The sequence below is a fragment of the Pithys albifrons genome, chromosome 11 (assembly GCF_047495875.1).
Source record: "Pithys albifrons albifrons isolate INPA30051 chromosome 11, PitAlb_v1, whole genome shotgun sequence".
NCBI lineage: Eukaryota > Metazoa > Chordata > Aves > Passeriformes > Thamnophilidae > Pithys > Pithys albifrons.
In genome coordinates, this window is record NC_092468.1 from 1,437,265 (window position 1) to 1,455,844 (window position 18,580).

An 18,580-nucleotide genomic window follows, 5' to 3' on the forward strand; every position below is an offset into this window, starting at 1 on the left:
TACTTGTTTCATTTAATTTCATGATACATTTCTTCCTTGGTTCTTCTGCAAAAAAAAACTGCCCAAAAAGCCACTCAATGTCTAATATCTTTGAGGAGAAATGCAAACACCTTGGAAAGGCCAATCTAGGCAGTTAAATGCACAGTGTTATTTCATGTTAGGTCATGGTCTTAGTTACTGACAGAGTGGTTTTGCAAACATTGTATTTCACTTCCCTTCCTCCTCTACATTCTCCCCTCTCCATGTTGCCAACCATTCCCTTCCCTCCTGGTGAATTGCCTGGTTCTTACAGGAGGTGCAGCTCTGACACTGTTTCCCCTCCTTTGCCATCTACTAATGTGATTTTTGTTTCCTCTACAGGTACCACCTACCTTTACTCTCAGATGTGAAACATATTAAAGTATTTAATTAAATTCAGAGATGCTTTTATTAATTGATACTTAGTTTTGATGTTTTTAATTTCTGTTATTGACCTAAAGAAAGGGGGTTTTGCCCAAAAGCTCTTCTGGGTTTGTACTTTGTTTTTAACTAACTACAATATTATGGTCTAATAAGATTAGATATTAGATATGCCTCCGTAAATGCTGATTTGCTGATGTCCTTAGGCTGTCAGAGCTACAGTGGTCCATCTGCCATAAACATTGACTTCTTCAGGAAAGGGAATTTACTCCTCTGTGTAGCACCATGGTTCTATTACAGAGCTGCACACAATGTACTCCATTAAATATGTTTGTATGTTAAGCAGATTTCTGCTGTAGTGTTACAGAATGAGCTTGACCTTTTATCAGAAAGATTAATACTAGAAGATTTTCCAGACTGTTTTTCAGAGAAAGGTTTTCCTCTTTGCAGATCTGAGACTTTTGTAAGAAGATGGTGCTCATTTGAATAGTTGCCCTTTATAGCAAATACCTCTTCAGTTCATAATGAACCATGATGTTTTGGGGGTGCTTTCCCATCCTGAAAAGCTTGTAACTAACTGATCTGTAAGATCCCTTTCAACCTATGTCATTCCGTTCTAAAACACTGCTTTTCAAGTAGCCCCCCACTTCTGTGGGACTGTTCTAGTGAGTGCTTGACTGAGTAAACCTGACAGTTTGCAAGGAGATTGAGTGTGCTGGTCTTTCAGAATAGCTCTCAGAATCTAACCTGACTGTCCTGAGTTCACAGCCCTCACTGGGAATTCAGCAGGAGTTCATTGTGTCCTGTTCATTGTGTCCCCTTCCAAACATCTTGTGCACCTGTGGAGTGACTGGCCAAGGGGTGAATCTGTCCAGGCAGTTGGGATATTTTGGTGTGTGTTTTTGTGGTGCTGTATGTGAGGATCCCACCTGCATATATATTTAGTGAATTCTGTGAGCTGTACTTAAGGAGTGATCTATAAAGGTGCTCTGGTTGAAGTTCCTGAGTAACACTGGCCCGAATGCCCTTTCTGTCTGCCGTGACTGAAATACTTGGGTATGGGTGTGCTCTCCTTTTCTGGGTAGGGGATTTGAAAGCCCAAGGGCTTATGGTGCAATCCAGTGTTCATTAATGAGCTCAGGCTCAGGTCAGTTATTTATCTGTCCTTTTTGTCACCTCTTATCAACACTGTTCAGCATTGTTGGCAAGCTGTATTTTGGCCTACCTGGCCTTACCTTCCCAGGAGCTCAGAATAGCTTGGCTCAAACCTCAGCTGTTCGGGTTTGAGGGAGTGAGAGATCCCTGGCTGTGTTTCAGCTTTGGAGCAGGAGTAGGCAGATTCAGCCTCTGTAACTCAGAGCACAAGCAGAGACATCAGTGTGTCTGTTCCAGAGGTGGCAGTTCAGAGATCTCTGCTGGTGTCTCTCTCATCCCATACTCGGGGCCACAGCGTGTCTTTCTCCAGTTAAGGCAGGATGGAACCAGGCACTGCTGATCCTTTGTCCCTGGAGCAAGCTGTACAGTTTTGCTTCCAGGTCCTTCTGTGGTTTTTGGTATGGAGGAGACAGACCACACTGCTTTATCTTTGCATTCACAGGGGAAGTTTTAACTTTGCTGCAGACTCCTGGCCTTATTTAAGCTTGTAGCAGAGATGTTAGAGCAGAGGACTGAGTTGTGCCTCTGGTTCCAAATCATACTTGTCCTGATTAATAACAGGGAGGAATCCTCTTGGAAGAATTTCTTCTCGTAGCAGTGGAGGTTTGTGGTTTACATCAGTGTCCTGTTTCAGCTTGCTTGCCTGTCCCTGAAACTTAAGTGAGTCTGTAATTCAGTAGAAATGCAGTGCATGTAGAGCATCAATAGGAAGACTTTCTATCCTTCTGCCTGTGGCTTCTTGGTGGAGAAATTGTAACAGCATTAGAAGTTTTCCTTTTAAGCTTTTTTTAAAAATTATTTTTTTATTCTTGGCAATCTGTTCTTAATTTTTCTGGGGCAGTAGTCTTTATTTGGTAGCAATTGCCTCAGCTAGAAGAATTGCAGTGCTGCAAGAATTTATAGCAGACTCCTTGATTCTTTAGGTGGCTTAGAACTCTTGATAGATTTTTACATAGGGGTGTAAAATAGTCCCACCACGCCCAACGCTGCCTGTGCTGGTTTTTTGTTCAGAACTGGAAGTGCTGCAGCTGGAGCAGCTCTGTACACACTGCACATTGGGGGTCCTGTGTCTGTCTGTCTTTATTTGCAGGATGAGGCTTTTCACAGGGAGCACCTTGTTTGGTTCTATGACCAAAAAAGCCCAAAGAGTGACCCTTTAAATCCAGGATAACTGTGATGGTGGTACAACGTGTGCCGTGGGCCTTTTTAATCAGGATTAATTCAGAGAGAGCCCAGACATTACCGCTCTTCCACTTAACATGAAGTTATAACACAGAGGCCTCTCAAGAGGCTGATGCCTTGGAGAGGCAAGTTCTTCAGTCTTGCTCTAGTGGAGGCTAAAATGCTTCATCCATCTGTCTTGAGTAATGGGTATCTATTGCTTTAAATTACAGTGGGAATGCAGATACAGGCCATCATGTTACAGTGGCACTTTAGGTGGAGTTACTGACCTGTAACACTTTCACTGTCTTTATTTCTTCATGAAGTGCATCAGATCAACTTGGGGAATGTTAAATAAAAAAATGTGAAGCCACTTTGTTTTTTGGTAGTGTGCGAATTAACTTTCACTGTATTTCTTTATTTTACAAATGGAGGTCACTATTTTTTCTTCAGAATCATTTTGAAGACATGAAAAGTATTATTACAACATTCTGAATTGCCATTGTTTTAGTTTAATTTCAGGCAAGGGAAGTATTTTGCTTTCTGTTTGCCTCAGTTTAAGCCTTAAAGCAGCAGGTGAGTTGTGTGGCATCAATGAGGCCATTTTAGAGTTGCTTCTGGGGCATGGTCTGGAACTCCTGAGTTTCCTGATGCAGGTGTGTATAAAGCCTCAGCTTTGGTTGTTGGCAGTTGAATCTGCTTCACAGACATGAAAAATCATCAGTGATTTCTGTTTTCCTTTGGCACCTCAGTCCTTTTTCACACCACACCAGCCCGACTGTCCTGCGTTCCAGAGTGACAGCACAGATGTGACTGCTGCAGGCTCACAGCTCCAACCAGCACCTTTCTTGGGGTGGGATTAGAAAGCCTCAAGCATTCCTACCTTGTCAGGCTGCTTTATCCTTCCCTCTGGTAGTCCTGATGTTGGCTCTGCCATTGCAGCAGATGCCTGGATTCTGGAGGTGTTTCTGAGGATTTATGAGTACATTTAGATATGGCATTGCTGACAAGCTCGTCTTTTCCATGGCTTTTCTGAGATCCCTCCCCCTCAAACAGGAGAAAAGTCAGTTTCGAGTCTGGGAAACAATCAGTTGCTCACCACCACAGGATTCTGACAGACTGGTGCTTAACAAGGGAAGAAGTCCCAAAGATGTCTGACTGTCAGTGTAAGGGGGCTTTAGGCAGGAACTTTCTGGCTGCAGGGGGTGTAAAGGGACATAGAATAACCACAATTACACTCCTGATATGTCACAGACGTTCTGTTTTTCCTGTGTCTTGATGAGCAATGGTGGATCTTCACAGAGATCTGCTACAAATTCACTCTGATCTGATGGAACATTTCATTTTACACCAGTCAGTGATGGTCTGATGGGTTTACTGGAGCCACACTCGGCCTTGGGCAGGGCTGTTTCTTTGTAGATGCTCTTCGTGGTTGGGGTTCATTTTGCGTTGAGCTGAAAGACCACCCTTTTGTGAGTGCAGGTGTCTTTGTTGGATGCAGGGCTACCTCTTTCTGGCATCCTCAGTTTTAGATTCATGGCTTGACTTTGCCACTCCATTTCCAGGAGCACCTGCTTCTGCAGATACCCCACAGGTCTTCCACATCACGAGTGTGTCCTCTTAGTGCTTCTGTGGATGTCACAGTCCCTGCTTTTCCTTCACTTGCTTCAGTGGTGTTGGATGTCTCCATGCTGGGATAGAGTCATAGAATAACAGGTTGGAAGGGACCTAAGGGTCATCTGGATCTCAAGGATCATCCAACCTTTCTTGACAAAAGCACATGTAGAAAAGATAGCCCAGCACCCTGTCCAGCTGAGGGTGAGGTGTCCAGTGCTGAGGAGCCCACTGCTTGTCTCACTGTGAAAAATTTTCCTTTTGAAATAGGGTTTCCTACTGAACTTTGTGCTCAGGGGCAGGAGCCTGTACAAAGCCCAGACATGTCAACATGGCATAAAAAGTTTCTTGCTGTAAATATGAGGGCACTGCAAATATTGTTTGACAAGGCATAGTTGTGCTGTATGTTAATGAATAAGATAATGCCATGTGCTTTGTGCTTGCAAAGCTTTAGGCTAACAGGCAGTTCTAGTTTTGGATTTGCTTCAGTTTCTAGCAGAGGATCCTTTGCTTGTTTTGTCTCAGGAGGCAGGATTCAATACAGATCCTGCATCTGGATTTAGGTGCCCCAGCTTAGATGCAGAATGGTTTTTGTTAAATATATGACTTGTTTTCTCCACTATGAGAGATGTTCAGATTGTCAGAAGAAAATCTGTACCGGAGAGAAGTAGCCTCAGTAATGTATCTGGTGTTAATTCAGGGCCAGGATGTTGAGGTACTTACCTGGGCTTGAGGAATCTGGCTTTGCCCTTCAGGTAGTCAGAATCACATCTGTCAGTTATTTCTGTACCTCTTCTGAGGGCTCAGTGGTGTTCTCAGTCTTCCAGTTCAAACTGTGAGTCTTGGTCAAAGCACCTCCCTTTTCCCAGCATACCTGACAGATGGGGAATTGAAACTGGGCATTTACCCGTGCAGTGATTCCTCATTCTGAGCCTGTGCACTGCTCCACAGCACTCGTGCTCAGGCCCTCGAGCAGGTGGCCTTTCTCATTGCTTCCCACTGACAGGGTAACTTTGGGGGTGTGCCTTTCACATTCCTCCTTCACCTCATTTCCCTTCGTCCTTGCAGTGTTTAATGCCTCCCTTTGAATTACATGTTGAGAAAAACTGAGTGTAGAGGGGCTTGCATTAGTGCATCGACTTGCACTCCTGCTTTCATTTAGCAGTACTTGTATCTAGTTGAGGTGCTGTCACCCAGACTGAGTAAGCATGTGGATTATATATCTCCAAAGAGTCAATTCACTTCTAATTCTCTGCCATTTTATTAAACAGAGGTCATGTGTCTCCTCGGAGCTTGGTAGAGCTCAGACATTTCCTGCGTTGGTAACATTCTTGCTGGTACAGACAGCTTTGCACATGTTTAAAATTCATTGAGGGAGATACTCTTTTGATACTAAGTGCAAATGTTATCCAAAAAACTTCAGAGATTGTACCATTATTTTAAGCTTGCCAGCTTGCATTTCTCTGCAAGCCCTTAATTGAGTATTTGCAAGAGGCATTTGCACTCTGCCTTGGCCTTCCTTCAGCTCTGTCCCCCAGCAGGGCTCCCTTGGAAAGCTGGACTGCAGGGCTGTCTTCTGCCAGCTTCCTGCCAGAGATTAGATCCTCTCCCCTGAAGGAAAAGTCTTAATGTGTCTGCATTGGAATATGCAACTGAAAATGTTGACTTTGTGTTCTTTGCTAAAAGCTTTAATAGCAGCTTGGCTGACAGCGTGCTGGTAAATGCTACCCATGAGGGTACTGTCCTAAATGTAAGCTTTAACTTGCTCATGTATGGTCTTCCTTAAAATAATTCCTCAAAATAGCTTCATTGTTCTGTGTAAAACAGCAGCTTTTGCTTCTTTCTGCCTCACAGTAAGGAGGAGAAATAGAATACGGAAGTAAAAAATCGGATGTCATTCCCCAGAATTTTTTTTGCTTTTGTTTCACAAGTGACAAATTCAAATCAAACTGTTCAGTAGGTGAATCCTTAGAAGTGGTATCTATACCACTGGTAGAAAGGTTGTAGAATCTAGAGGAACTTTGCATTAAATAATTTAGATTCACAGGGAAAATGTTTCAACTCATAAAATTTTGAAGCAATGGGCTATTACGATGGTCTGGCTGTGGTGATCAGTAAATCTGGCTGTACAAATGCAGTGATCTGCATTGAAGAGCTGACTGTGTACACAGTTTCTTATAAAAGTTACATAAAAATGAAAATACAGAAAATGAATGTTAATTTGACCAGTTTATTTTTAATAACTTGCTATCTTTAATGTCTTACAAAGATCGCTAGTTACTCTAAAAGTTTGTGTTCTTGACTTCAGCTGTGTTGTGTAAAACTCATATGGGTATTGACATGACCTGGGAGTTCACCACTACTTCCCTGACGTGGCAGTGGCTGTTAAGTTGTTCCTCAGCAACTGATGACAAATGAAGATGTGTGTGCCTGAGTGGGTGAAGCCCTGAGCAGCCTGGTGGCATTGCCAGCTGCCCCTGCTGTGGGCAGGAGGTCAGGCTGCAGACTGGGCAGCTCTCTCCCAGCCTGGTTTATCCTGTGGTACTTATATATATGTGTGTGAATGTGTAATACTCATGTAAACTTTGTGCAGAGGCCTTGGGTGGTGTCAGATCTGCTATAATAAACTTTCCCTGTGCTGGTTTTCTTTGCCCAGTCTGCCACGAAGAAGCCGCGCAAGTCTCCGGCAGACAAGGGCCGGCCCGAGCCTGGAGCCCGAGGGGCCAGCCGGGGCAGAGCCAATGGGCACCCGCAGCAGAACGGAGAGGGGGACCCTGTCACTCTGTTCGAGGTGGTTAAGCTGGGGAAGAGTGCTATGCAGGTAAGGCACCTCCTCGTGTCACCCCTCCCACTCTGTGTCCTGACAGAAGGGCTTCAGTCTGAGCTAAGCTCTTGGAATCGTGTTTTCTCATGACTGTTGCTCCAATAGACTGTGTGTTAAAGTGTGGGACAGAATGGGCTTGCATTGAGGTCAACCTTGAGATTAGCTCAGTTGGTTAAAAAACTTGGTTGTAATAATGTCAAGGTCATGGGTTCAATCCCCTGTGTGGGCCATTGACTTCAGAGTTGGACTCGATGATCCTCGTGGGTCCCTTCCAACTCAGAATAGTGTGTGATTCTGATTCTGTGAGTGCCCCATGTACTTCTGAAGGACAAGAGACAGTTCACAAAGTCATGTATTTCAAGTTCTCCGTTATTTTGTTCATTGCTTCCAAATTAAAAGTACCTGTAACTATTAAGCAGTGCCTTAAAGAATATCCTGGAATCAGTTTTATGGAAGGAAAAGGTATAACACATTAGTGATGGATCCAGGGCCGTTTTTGTTCACTTGTGTTTTCAGGAACACCTGCTGGCATGAGCAGTTTGGAGTGCTTTGCACTGCAGTTTGCATTCTTCTGCTGTCCCACCAGAACTGCAGATGGAGGCTGAAGCAGTGGCCCAGACTTCCTCTGAGGGAAAACATGGGCACATCCTAAGGCGACTTTGCCATTGTAAAATAAATCAGACAGTTGCAGTGAACAGCCTGTGGAAATGTTTCTTGCTCCCTTTATGGTCAGAAATCGTACAGAGTCTGTGGGCCAGATGAGTCCACCTCAAGAGCCTGCAGAGATGATTGGTTTTGTCAGTGTTGTGTGGTTTTAGTAAAGCTACTGTGCTGCAGCCACTGGTTTTGGCACTCAGAGGAGAGGCAAAGGGGCCCAGCACTGATCAGCTGGTCCACTGCAAAGCCAACAGTCCTTCCTACTGAAGGAGTGTTCAAGCAAACCTCCTTTACTTCACATTTCAACAAAACAGGAGTTCCAGCACCAAAACAAACTAACTGATCATGCCCAAGATGAGAAAATTACAAATCTGGGAAATTAGCCATCAAGTCCCATTTTCAATTAAAGCTGGGTCTGATTAACTCCCAAAGGAATTGAGTGTTCCAAGTGAGTGAATGCTGTTGAAAATCTTCTCTCAGTATCAAATCTGTGGAAGGTCTGAGATGTAATTTTAAGGAAGTAATAAACAGGAAGAAAATGAGACTTCCTTTTAATCATAGTTTCTTTATTTACACTTATTCAGGATTGACCTTCTTATCCAGTAGGTGAAGACAGAACAAATTTACTCCTCACAAAGCTACAGATTCCTTGTGCCTTTTTTTTCTACATCAGAGCTTCCAACTTTACTTGGTTTGCAACACTTTCAAATTTTGTTTTTGGCCAGAGCTGAGGAAACATCTGGAGTCTGTTTTCTGGTTTTACTGTGGTACAGAACATACAATATACTTTATGTACTATGTTTGTCTTAAGAGTTACTGATGTTTGCAGGAGCCAAATGGAAAGCAGTGGGTGATTGCTTTGGTATTTGATGACTCTGTGTGTGTGTGTGTGTGAGTTGACTCTGATAGGTTTCTTCCAAAGGACATGCCCTAGAAGTCTTCTGCAGATGAAACTCTAAAAAAGAAATTGTCTGCATGTTTGTATTAAGAAACCTTTGCAATTCAAATGCAAAGGAATTGTTTTGAGAAATGGGGTACTTATATGTGCATATGTAGATGGATGTGTCTGTATATTTGAGCGTGTGTGCATGTGCCACAGATGGTTAACCTGTGCCAGCCTGCAGGGAGGAGGGAGCAGGAGACAGCACATTCCAAGCAGTGGAGGAATCACATGCAAACAGTAAAGGAATAGGGAAGTGTATTTGTAGGCTTGGGATGCAAACAGGCATGAATGACTTGAGCCATCATTTCAAAAATTTACTGTTGGTAAAATATTAAGAAAAGTAAAGAAACCCTATAGTAGGAAAGAGAATGCAATTAAAATATGAGTTAATATTTTTAACTTGCATTTCTGGACAATAATCTCATGTAAACCCAAGGTTTTATAAACCAAACTTATTAGTGTCTTTATACTTGTGTTTTTCTGTAATAGCATAGGGATTTTGATGTAGGATTGCTTGGCATTTTTGGTTTTCATAGTTTTGATGCAGGTTTTTTGTGGCCAATTTTAGCAATTTTGTCAGTATTCCAATTTTTAAACAAGTGCCATGTATTTGTACTTGTCAGAACCTATTGTTTCTCAATATTTAGTTATTTCCCTGTAATATGAACTTTTCTTTCTTTTTTTTTTTTACTGCTCCCATGTTTTCTTCCAGCAATGAAAACCCAGGAAAACTCAATTAATGTATTCTGAGATTACATGGGAATTGTGTGCTTTTATTTCTAATCTGTCTGCTCCTGCTGCTTGCTCTCAGGATTTATTTTGGTTGTTACATTGTCCTGGCTTTGTGATGCTCACTCATGGAACTCTGTGACAGAATTCAATGCCCACTTGCTTTAAGCTTCTGCTCTCCTTTGGTTCTCATAGAAGGATTCATTTACTACTTCTCATCAGCCTTATTGCTGTTTCCTTCTTCCAGGGGCACAAAGTCAGGTTAATATTTTGTATTTCCAGTGTACTTCAGCTCTTTGCATGAAGTCTTTGGCTCTGTCACTCAGTGCTGGTTGTGTTGGTGCTGAGTCTCATTTGAACTCTAACTGTATTTGATACCCACACTAAGTTGGTGTCAGGTTGTTGTCAGTGGTTCCAGTTTGCTCTGTGACCCTTTGCACAGTTAGTTGTCTGCTGCTCTGTGTGTGAGGTGTGACAGGACCTGCTGCTCCTGTTTTCTGCAGGGACATTTTTCAGTTTTCCTCCACTAAAACTGTTCATAGAACGTTTTTAGGCTAGGGTTTATATTTTCTTAAGCAAACATGGTACTCCTGCTTTTTGCCATTTGTCTCTTTCATTTATTTAATTTTTCCTTCAATAATTTTATGCAGCAACTGCATTTCCTCACTCACCCTCCACAGGCAGAATGGGCTGTATCAGCATTTCTCGTGAGCTGAACTGGTGAGTTTACAGTGGTGGGAATGAAGGCTTGGGAGAACCTCCACCCCTCCCGCTGAGCCCCCAGGCAAAAGCTGGAACCTTCACAGGCACTTCTGCTTTGGTCTCTGTCCCTGGTGTCAAACTGCCAACGAACTAAAGATCTTCTGATGATCCCAGGTTTTGTTTAGGCCTCAGACCGGAAATTCCTCTTAAGTCAGTTATGACCAATTTTCTCTAATGAAGTTTGTGGTTCTATTGGTCAAACCAAGTATAGAAGTGTCCTGCTTTCTTGTGTGCTAAGGGGATTTATTCCCCCAGAACTTGACAGAATGGGGGATCAAGAATTCCAGGTGTTCAGTGAGAGAACACGAGCAGATCTCTGCCTCAGTTCCCCTGGAACATGATGTGCATTGCAGTCACCCCTGACTGATGTGTGCAGCTCACTGCACACTGGAGGCTGATCTGGAAGGGAAGTGTGCCCCCTCTGCCTGCCCTCAGCCAGTGGAGGTAATCCTGGTGTTCATTTGACATGGCCCAGAGGAAAAGTGGCTCCATTATATGCCAGCAAGCATTTTAAGGCCTGTGTCTGGACAGAGCTTTCTGGTGTGCTAAAATGGAGTTTTTCATTGTGCCACCAGTTCTTCTTTGTTTTCCAGAGATCAGGAATGAACGTTGTTCCTCATGTTCTTGTCTGCAGACCTTGGCACGTGGGGACCTTTGAGGTTCCCTCTCTGCCCAAGTACAGCTCTGTTTGGAGCACTGCATTCCCTGCCATGCAGAGAAGTTTTCTTGTTTCTCCTGTTTCAGTTCCCCAGGTTTTGTCACCTTGGCCTCTGCTGGGCTCACTGTTGGCTCCTGCTCACAGTGCTACACTGGCCAGAGAGTCTGAGAGCAGGAACGTCAGGAGGCCTTTTCCCCCCTTCAGCTGACTGTCTGAAAGGGTTAAATATATTTTGATATTAATAATTTAAGATGTTTCTGAAACGTTACCAGTACTTTCAATATTATTTTTCATGCAGTACTGATTTCGAGTGTATACCCACCTGTCCGTTGCAGACTGAGGTTCTACATGCAAAAATAAAGGGGATTCATCCTTAAAAATACACCTTTGATCTGCTGGAAATAACATGGAGGAAGTAAAGGAAGCACTGCCCCCTTTAATCAGCGCTCTTTTTTGTCCTTTGTCTTGGTTTGAGATAAGCAACTGCCAACCCCTCCAAGCACAGAGAGAAAAGCCTCCCTCCTAACACCAGGGAAAGGGAGGAAAAGAGAGGGGAAAGAAAAAAACCACTTCAAATGGCATTTATACTAAAACTACATATATTTTTCACAGAAAGAAAGAGACAATTAGAAGAGAGTACAAATATACACTCACACAAGTCTGCAACAACAAGTTCCCCACCTCAACTTCTTAACGAACACACAAATTCTACTGTCTTAACTACACATTACTCAAGAAAATACTTATTCCACAGGGAGACAAACTCAAGCAGAAAGGAGAGACCCAGAACAACACATTTTACTTTCCTGAGGTACCCTGTGAGCCAGTGGTGGGCCTGGTCCTCTCCATCCCCCCTGGGGCAGCATCGTGCGTCCTCCCAAGAGGAGGACTGAGAAGTGACTGCCTTAACCACTCCCACACTGGTTCCTGCTTCCCTGGAGATGATGCCATAATGTGGTATGGAATACAAAAGTACTGGCTAGAAGAGGTCAGCTGTTGGCTCAGCCCAGCTCAAGTCAGCTGACAGCTTCGACCTAGTCCAGACTTCAGAGCCCAAATTTAGGCCCACCTGGGTGAACCCATAACACCTTTATGCACTGCATGTTAATGGTGTGGTTGCCACTTTCCTTCATCACCGTGTGCCAGGTTTGGATGCCATTTAGTCATGAACATCCGTTTCTGAAATGATTTTCTGGTTGGAATTCCTGGTACCTCCATCTTTTCTTCAGTCCTTTTGAGAGTTGGTGATCTGCATGAGCAATGTTGTCCCATCTTTCTTGTCACATTAATAAGGCATATTCATCCAGCTCCAGTAGTTCCTGTATTTTCTTAGTGTTTGGGGCAGGAGTGAGTGTGGTGCCCTTGAGAGCGAGGCTGCTCCTCCCAGGGAGGGAGTTGATGGCAGAGTTTCTGCTCAGCTTTATCAACCCTATCCTGTCACATCCTGCATGGATTAAGCTTTGCTTTCCCTGCTTCTCTTAACACCCCTGGAATTTCATCTCACAGTTATTTTAATCTCCTGATCATTATGCAGTATAGATAATCCCAATGTTCCTTTGTCCTTCCTTGTTATGTACCTGCTTTGATCTTGCACAAACTGGAGGTGCTGATCAATAGATCAGTCCCACCTTCTCCCACACCTCATGAGTTTTTTTACACCCTTCTTGTGTGTTTTGGTCACACCAAGAAATAGATTTAACTAGAACCTGACACTGGTGGAATTTTTCAGCTGGATAAGCTCCTTGATTCAGCTCATCTCTGGCAGCAGCTCCCACTTGTGATTACAATGACAGTACAACCATATCCACCTCATGCAGGAGGAGTTACATATGTGTTTTTGCATATACACTTGAGATTAAAAACATCAGAACAGCTGTTACTGGATTGTCCCAAAAATCCAATATTCTGTCTCTGACAGTGACAGTTAAGAAGGAGAGTAAGGGGGTGAATAGGAATTACTGGGAATTCTCCCACCACTGGCTGTTGGCAGCTCAGGGTGAGTGTGGTGTCTGTGTTCTCACTGCCCTTAATGGCTTTCTCTTCTCCCTACTAGAGGCTTTTTTTGTTGGATCATATCTCTGTGTCTGTCTCAGCTTCTGAAAGGAAGGTCTTTGAAGATTAGTAATGTACAAACATAGGACATTAAGTATTATCCATGTTTTTTGTGTTCAGGGCATGTTTTCGTGTCATGGTGCTTTGTTGTATTTTGGCAGTGCTATATTCTCCCACTGGAAGGATGGATGGGAACTTAGGGTTTCCCCACACTGTCTGAAGCTCCTTAGGAGTGAGTTTGCATTCTCTGAAGTTTACTGGGTAAAATGACTGCAGCTATTGTTGACATTTAAACTAGTGTTTCCTTCTCATTTTGCCAGGTGCATTCCTTCTTCAGCCTAATCCTGCTTTGGTTTTGGTTGTGTCCTACAGACTTAAAAGGAAACAAAATCCAATCTAGATACACGTATCCATGGTTGTTACACTGGGAGCACTTCAGCCACCAAACCATGAACTTACTAATTAGAAGGGTGTCCCTTAGTACCAGATGGATTTTTCTACAGTTGTCATAGAGTTTATTTTGCCTTGTGAGGGAATGAGATGTAAGATGATTTTGCTGCTAATGTGAACACATGTGCCAGCAATGCAGGGTGTAAAGCATTTGTACCTGAAAATACCCCTTATGTTTCAAACCAGAGGAGGCTTTTGCTCTGCAGTGCTGCCATTTTTTGAAGTGTCTTGGACAGTCTGTGAGCCCTTTACAAGTTGTGCAAAGGAACATGAATCATCTGTTTTAATACATTGCTATGTCTCTCCTACTGGAACACCTGCATTTTATTTCTGCCCTTCTCTGAGGATTTTTCCATTCTTCTGTTAAAGGCTGGAGTAGTTTTGGTGCTTTGTACCACTCAGAACCATCATGGCCATGACTGACCCAGCTCAGACAGACACAGCCCACTGGAAAAGGTGTAACATCTCAGTTATGAGACACCAGCACCTCCAAAAACTCTGCACACTGGTGGAAAATGTGCTTGGTGTGAGGGCTTGGCATGATGAGGAACTGCAGCCCTGAGCAGTGCAGTTCCTGTGATTTTAATGCAATTGGAAGGAGAATTTTTCCAGTATCTTTTATGCACATCAGTGTAATGCCAGTTAAATTGTGCCATTCTAATATTCTCATAAGAGAACTAAGCATTTTTTCTTTCAGTAGTGTTTTTTCTCCCAAATGGCTCAGTGTAAGGTGTTACACTGATTTCCCTGCATACTGATATTCTACTGCATAGAAATATGTGTTTACACAAAATGCCAAACAGAGATAACTGTGTGGAGGGTATAAATCCCTCAGTTTTATTGGGAATAAATGCTTCTAGGATTGTGTTCTTTCCCTCTCTGTGCATTAGGAAATAAAAAGTTATACCTGTAGACACAGTATAAAACAGATTTCCCCATCTTTGCTTATGACAAAGAATCAAGAAACAGGTACTGTTACCTTAAATTATTCTTTTTTAAAGAATAGAATAATTTTGTCTTGTCAGAAAGTGCTTATGATGTGTTAGTGAAGTGTGAGCTCTTTCATAATTTAAAATTATCATCTTTAGAGGAAAAAGGATAAAATGCAGCTTCTCTGCCTACAGTTCTTTTTTATTAACCCTATATGAGGTTTTTCAGTGGGTGCTTATTAGATGTGCCAGAGGTCTGGAATGTGATCACTCATCTGGCAGTGTAATGCACAATCTAAACTGCACACACTTTCACATGCCAGGAACTACTTTATCCCAGTAACTGTGTGTGTAAGTACTCCAGACTTCACAGAATTTAATCTTAAAAGACTTTTGTTCTTTAAAAAAATCCTGAACACATTCACTTAAATTTTTTCTGCAGAGTGTTGTAAATCTTTCAGTGTTTGCCTTTGTTTCCCTGGATCCTTGTTTTCAACTCTCTAAGTCCTTCTCACTGTTACTGCTTATTTTCTACTTCTATTTGGGCTGCTGTTTATACAGTTAATTGAAATCTTTAATTTCACTGCCATTCCTTTTTTGTTTTAATAAGCTTCACCTTCTGTTTGAGTAACTTTGGGCTTTTGGCAGACATTGTTAGCATCAGCTTGGATTTTTGTTTTTTTCCTACCGTCCTGTAAAAACACTACAGACCATTCTGGAGTCATTTTTTGTATGTCACATTCACTGTAAATGAAGTGTGTCCATGATCAGTTGTCTGAAATGGCAAATTATTTCAATGTTCTTTATACTTGATTTGCCTTGGTTGGTTTACAGTTGGCTCAGATCTTGCATTTAACATGACTGCCTATATGATGTCATTTGTTTTCCCTTTTGTTAGTGGCACTGCTGCCAGATTGTTACTTCATTTAAATTGGGAAATAGCTTTTTTAAAAACAACTTGCATTAGTATTTAGTGGGACTGTGCTAATTTACACGAGCTGGCAGGGTCTCCTCTACAGCTGCTCCCTCTGGTTTCTCCAGCGCTTAATGCTCCTAAATGTGGCAATGCTCTTGCACTGGAGGAGGATGAGATGGATTCAGAGCTGCAGAGCCTTCAGGAGGTAATAAGATAACTGGCTTCATTATTTCATTCATTGCAGCAGACTTGCTTTTACTGCCAATCCGAGCTGCTCGTGCTCTTCAGGACTATAAAATGCTCCTGTTTATCTTTGAGCAGACTTTGAGATGTCAAGGTCAATATTTCTGCAGGTTGATTGATTTGAAGATGTTTACTCACAATGTGGATCTATGCTGCTACTTGCTTGACTTTCTTTAAGCTTCTGTAGGGTTGCTTATTTGGCATATTTTTCAAATTGTGCTTGTAATTCCTAGAACAGACTCACCAGAGTTCATTTCTGGGAGACTCTTGAAGGCTGTTGCAGGTTTGGGAAAATCTTTGTACTGACTATGTATTTGTAGCACACGTCATCTGCCATTTGCAGGATACCTTGGTTTTTTACTCAGTTCTCATAAGAATAGAAGCATTGTCAGACTAAAATAAAAAATGGGTAAGAGTCTTATTTTTGTTACAAGTACTTGTATGGCCTCGTTGTGCTGACTGACCCAGAGCTGTGGTGCATCTCTCTGTGTGTGTATAGAAATGTATGTGCATGTATGTTGAGATGTTTTCTGACAGCAGGGAGTAGAAGAGGGTTGTTGGTGTTCCTGGAGTAATGTTGAGGCTTTGTCTTTGTCCAGGGAGCCTTTTCCTTGTGCACGTGCTTGGATTTGGTGAATCCCCAAAGCCTGGATCCCTGCCCCAGGCCAGGTGGCTGCAGCACATGTGCTGTGGGGCCTGTGCTTCAGGAAGGCTGAATTTATCATCTCTTTCATGCACAGCATGAGAGCTCACATGTCCACTGGCAAATCCATGCCCTCTGCTGCATCCGAGGGCGAAAACCGCTGGAAGCAGAGGGTGCCACTGGAGCAGCTCACACATTCAGTTCCCAAGGGTTTGGGGGGAGTGGGCAGCACAGCTCCTGTGGGCTTGGATTCGGGGGATGGAGCCTTTCCAAGGGGCTGCCTGGCCCTTCCCTGCTGCTGTGCCCACCTGTGCCTTCACTCAGTATCCATCCTGTGTGGAATGGGTGACACAGAGGGGCCAGGGCAGGTGTCTCTGGGCAGGGTGGCCACATGTAGGTTGCTGCTCTTGGTTTATGTCTGACAAGCTCTTTAAATGAGGGGAATTGGCTGGAGATGGCAAACAAGATAAAACATGCTTGGATGGTTTGCTGTAACCTGGGAGCTGCTGGTTAGAAATCCTTCTTTTTAATAGGAGTCCTTCTCTCTATGCATGTTTATGCAAAAAAATTCCAGTTCTGGCAAAGACTGTGTGTTGCACCATTTGCTACACTGTTGCCTGTTGTCTGATTTCTGTTTTGCTCATATTCAACCTTTTTGCCTGGTATCTGGGTTAGTGCTGTTGTGTCTTGGTGTAGTTGATGCTTGTCTCTCTTTAAGGTTCCATGTGTATAATTTTTATTTTTTCATCCTGTTTCCAGTTTTCATAGCACTTTTTTGTTACATGGGAAGTCAACAGTTTGATTAAATTCCAACTGTTGGAGCATATGTAGTCTGGCTTCATTATCAGTTGCCTTAAACTGTAGTCTCTGACAAAATTAACCAGCAAGTGTGCCAAGTGTGCGTGAGGGGCTGAGTGCTGTGGGTCTGTGGGTGTTACTTTGGCCAAGTGTGTGTGAGGGGCTGAGTGCTGTGGGTCTGTGGGTGTTACTTTGGCCAAGTGTGCGTGAGGGGCTGAGTGCTGTGGATCTGTGGGTGTTACTTTGGGGATTAGTGATGCCGTGTGTGTGGCTCTGTGCTGATGCCACCGGCTCAGCTGCCTGCCTGGGACTGGCCACCTCAGCTCCTCAGAAAGTCCCTGGGGGTGCCTGGGGCAAACACAGGTGTTTGACACCTCACCTGGGGAGCACCTGCTGCAGGAGGGTGGGTTGTGCTGACAGCCCCAGTGGATATTGGTTATGCAGGTGTGTGAGTGTGTGCTCACACATGATCTCGAGTGTGAAGGGACCTGAGGAGTTTGGGCATGTCACGTTAGGTCAGATGAATCCTAATACAGGGACATGGACAGGCTGGAGAGAAGGGCCAAATCCAACAGCATGGGGTTCAACAACAACCCCTGCAGCAGCACAGGCTGGGGACAGGGTGGCTGGAGAGGGACCAGGCAGGAAGGACCCTGGGGGTGCTGTGACAGCAGCTGAGCATGAGCAGCCTGTGCCCAGGCGGCCAAGAAGGCCAGTAGCATCCTGGCCTGGATCAGAACAGTGTGGCAGCAGGACCAGGGCAGTGATCCTGCCCCTGGACTGGGCTCTGCTGAGGCCACACCTCGAGTGCTGTGTCCTGTCCTGGGCCCCTCAGTTTGGGAAGGATGTTGAGGTGCAACGAGGCTGGTGAAGGGTCTGGAGCACAAGTCCTTTGAGGAGCAGCTGAGGGAGCTGGGGTTGAGGCTCAGGGGAGACCTCATCACTCTGTACACCTCCCTAAAAGGAGGTTGTAGCCAGGTGGGGGTTGGTCTCTGCTCCCAGGAAACCAGCAACAGGACAAGAGGGCACAGTCCTGAGCTGCACCAGATGAGGTTTAGGTTGGACATCTGTTGCTGACCATGCTCTAGGTGAGACTGCACACACCAATATGACGTTCAAGCAAATTCCAAGTTTATTCAAAAACACAGGTATATATGTGACCTCAAGTGACCCCGCCCCAGGTGCAGTGCTCTGACTCCAATTGGTTGAGGCTGGAAACATGTCCTTTTAAGGTGAAAATGAAACCTGTAAGGTGGTCCTTCAGACCCACCTGAATCAGGGCTGCAACATCAGGAAGAAGTTCTTCACAGAAAGAATGATCAGACATGGGAATGAGCTGCCCAGGGGGTGGTGGATTCCCTGTCCCTGAAGGTGTTGAAGGAGAGACTGGATGTGGCACTCAGTGCCTGGGTGTGGTAGACAGGGTGCTGTTGGGTCAAAGGTTGGGCTTGATCTCAGAGGTCTTTTCCAACCTGGTTGATTCTGTGATACCCAAACATTCAAATTTTAGTTAAAGCTTTGTCAGTTTGAAGTTCAGACAGTCTTGGCCTGTTAACCCTACTCAGAACCTTTGCTCTGATTTTTCTGCTTTTGTTCTCTACTGCTGCTACTGAAAACTCTGCATTACCCCAGGTGTGGTCCCTGAGT

The 18,580-nt window shown here is 43.9% G+C and overlaps 1 protein-coding gene across 6 annotated transcripts in view; it reads left to right on the forward strand.

Moving 5' to 3' along the window:
• STAG1 (STAG1 cohesin complex component) overlaps positions 1-18,580 on the forward strand; it is a 194,606-nt gene that overhangs the window by 62,068 nt on the left and 113,958 nt on the right. For 4 of the 6 annotated variants that reach the window (XM_071566923.1, XM_071566920.1, XM_071566922.1 and 1 more), the window contains exon 4: positions 6,971-7,150. In XM_071566923.1, coding sequence (XP_071423024.1) covers positions 6,971-7,150 — 180 coding nt within the window. Of the gene's footprint in view, positions 1-6,970; positions 7,151-15,321; positions 15,455-18,580 lie in introns of those variants that run through there. The other 2 variants (XM_071566924.1, XM_071566925.1) reach the window with 2 other exon arrangements.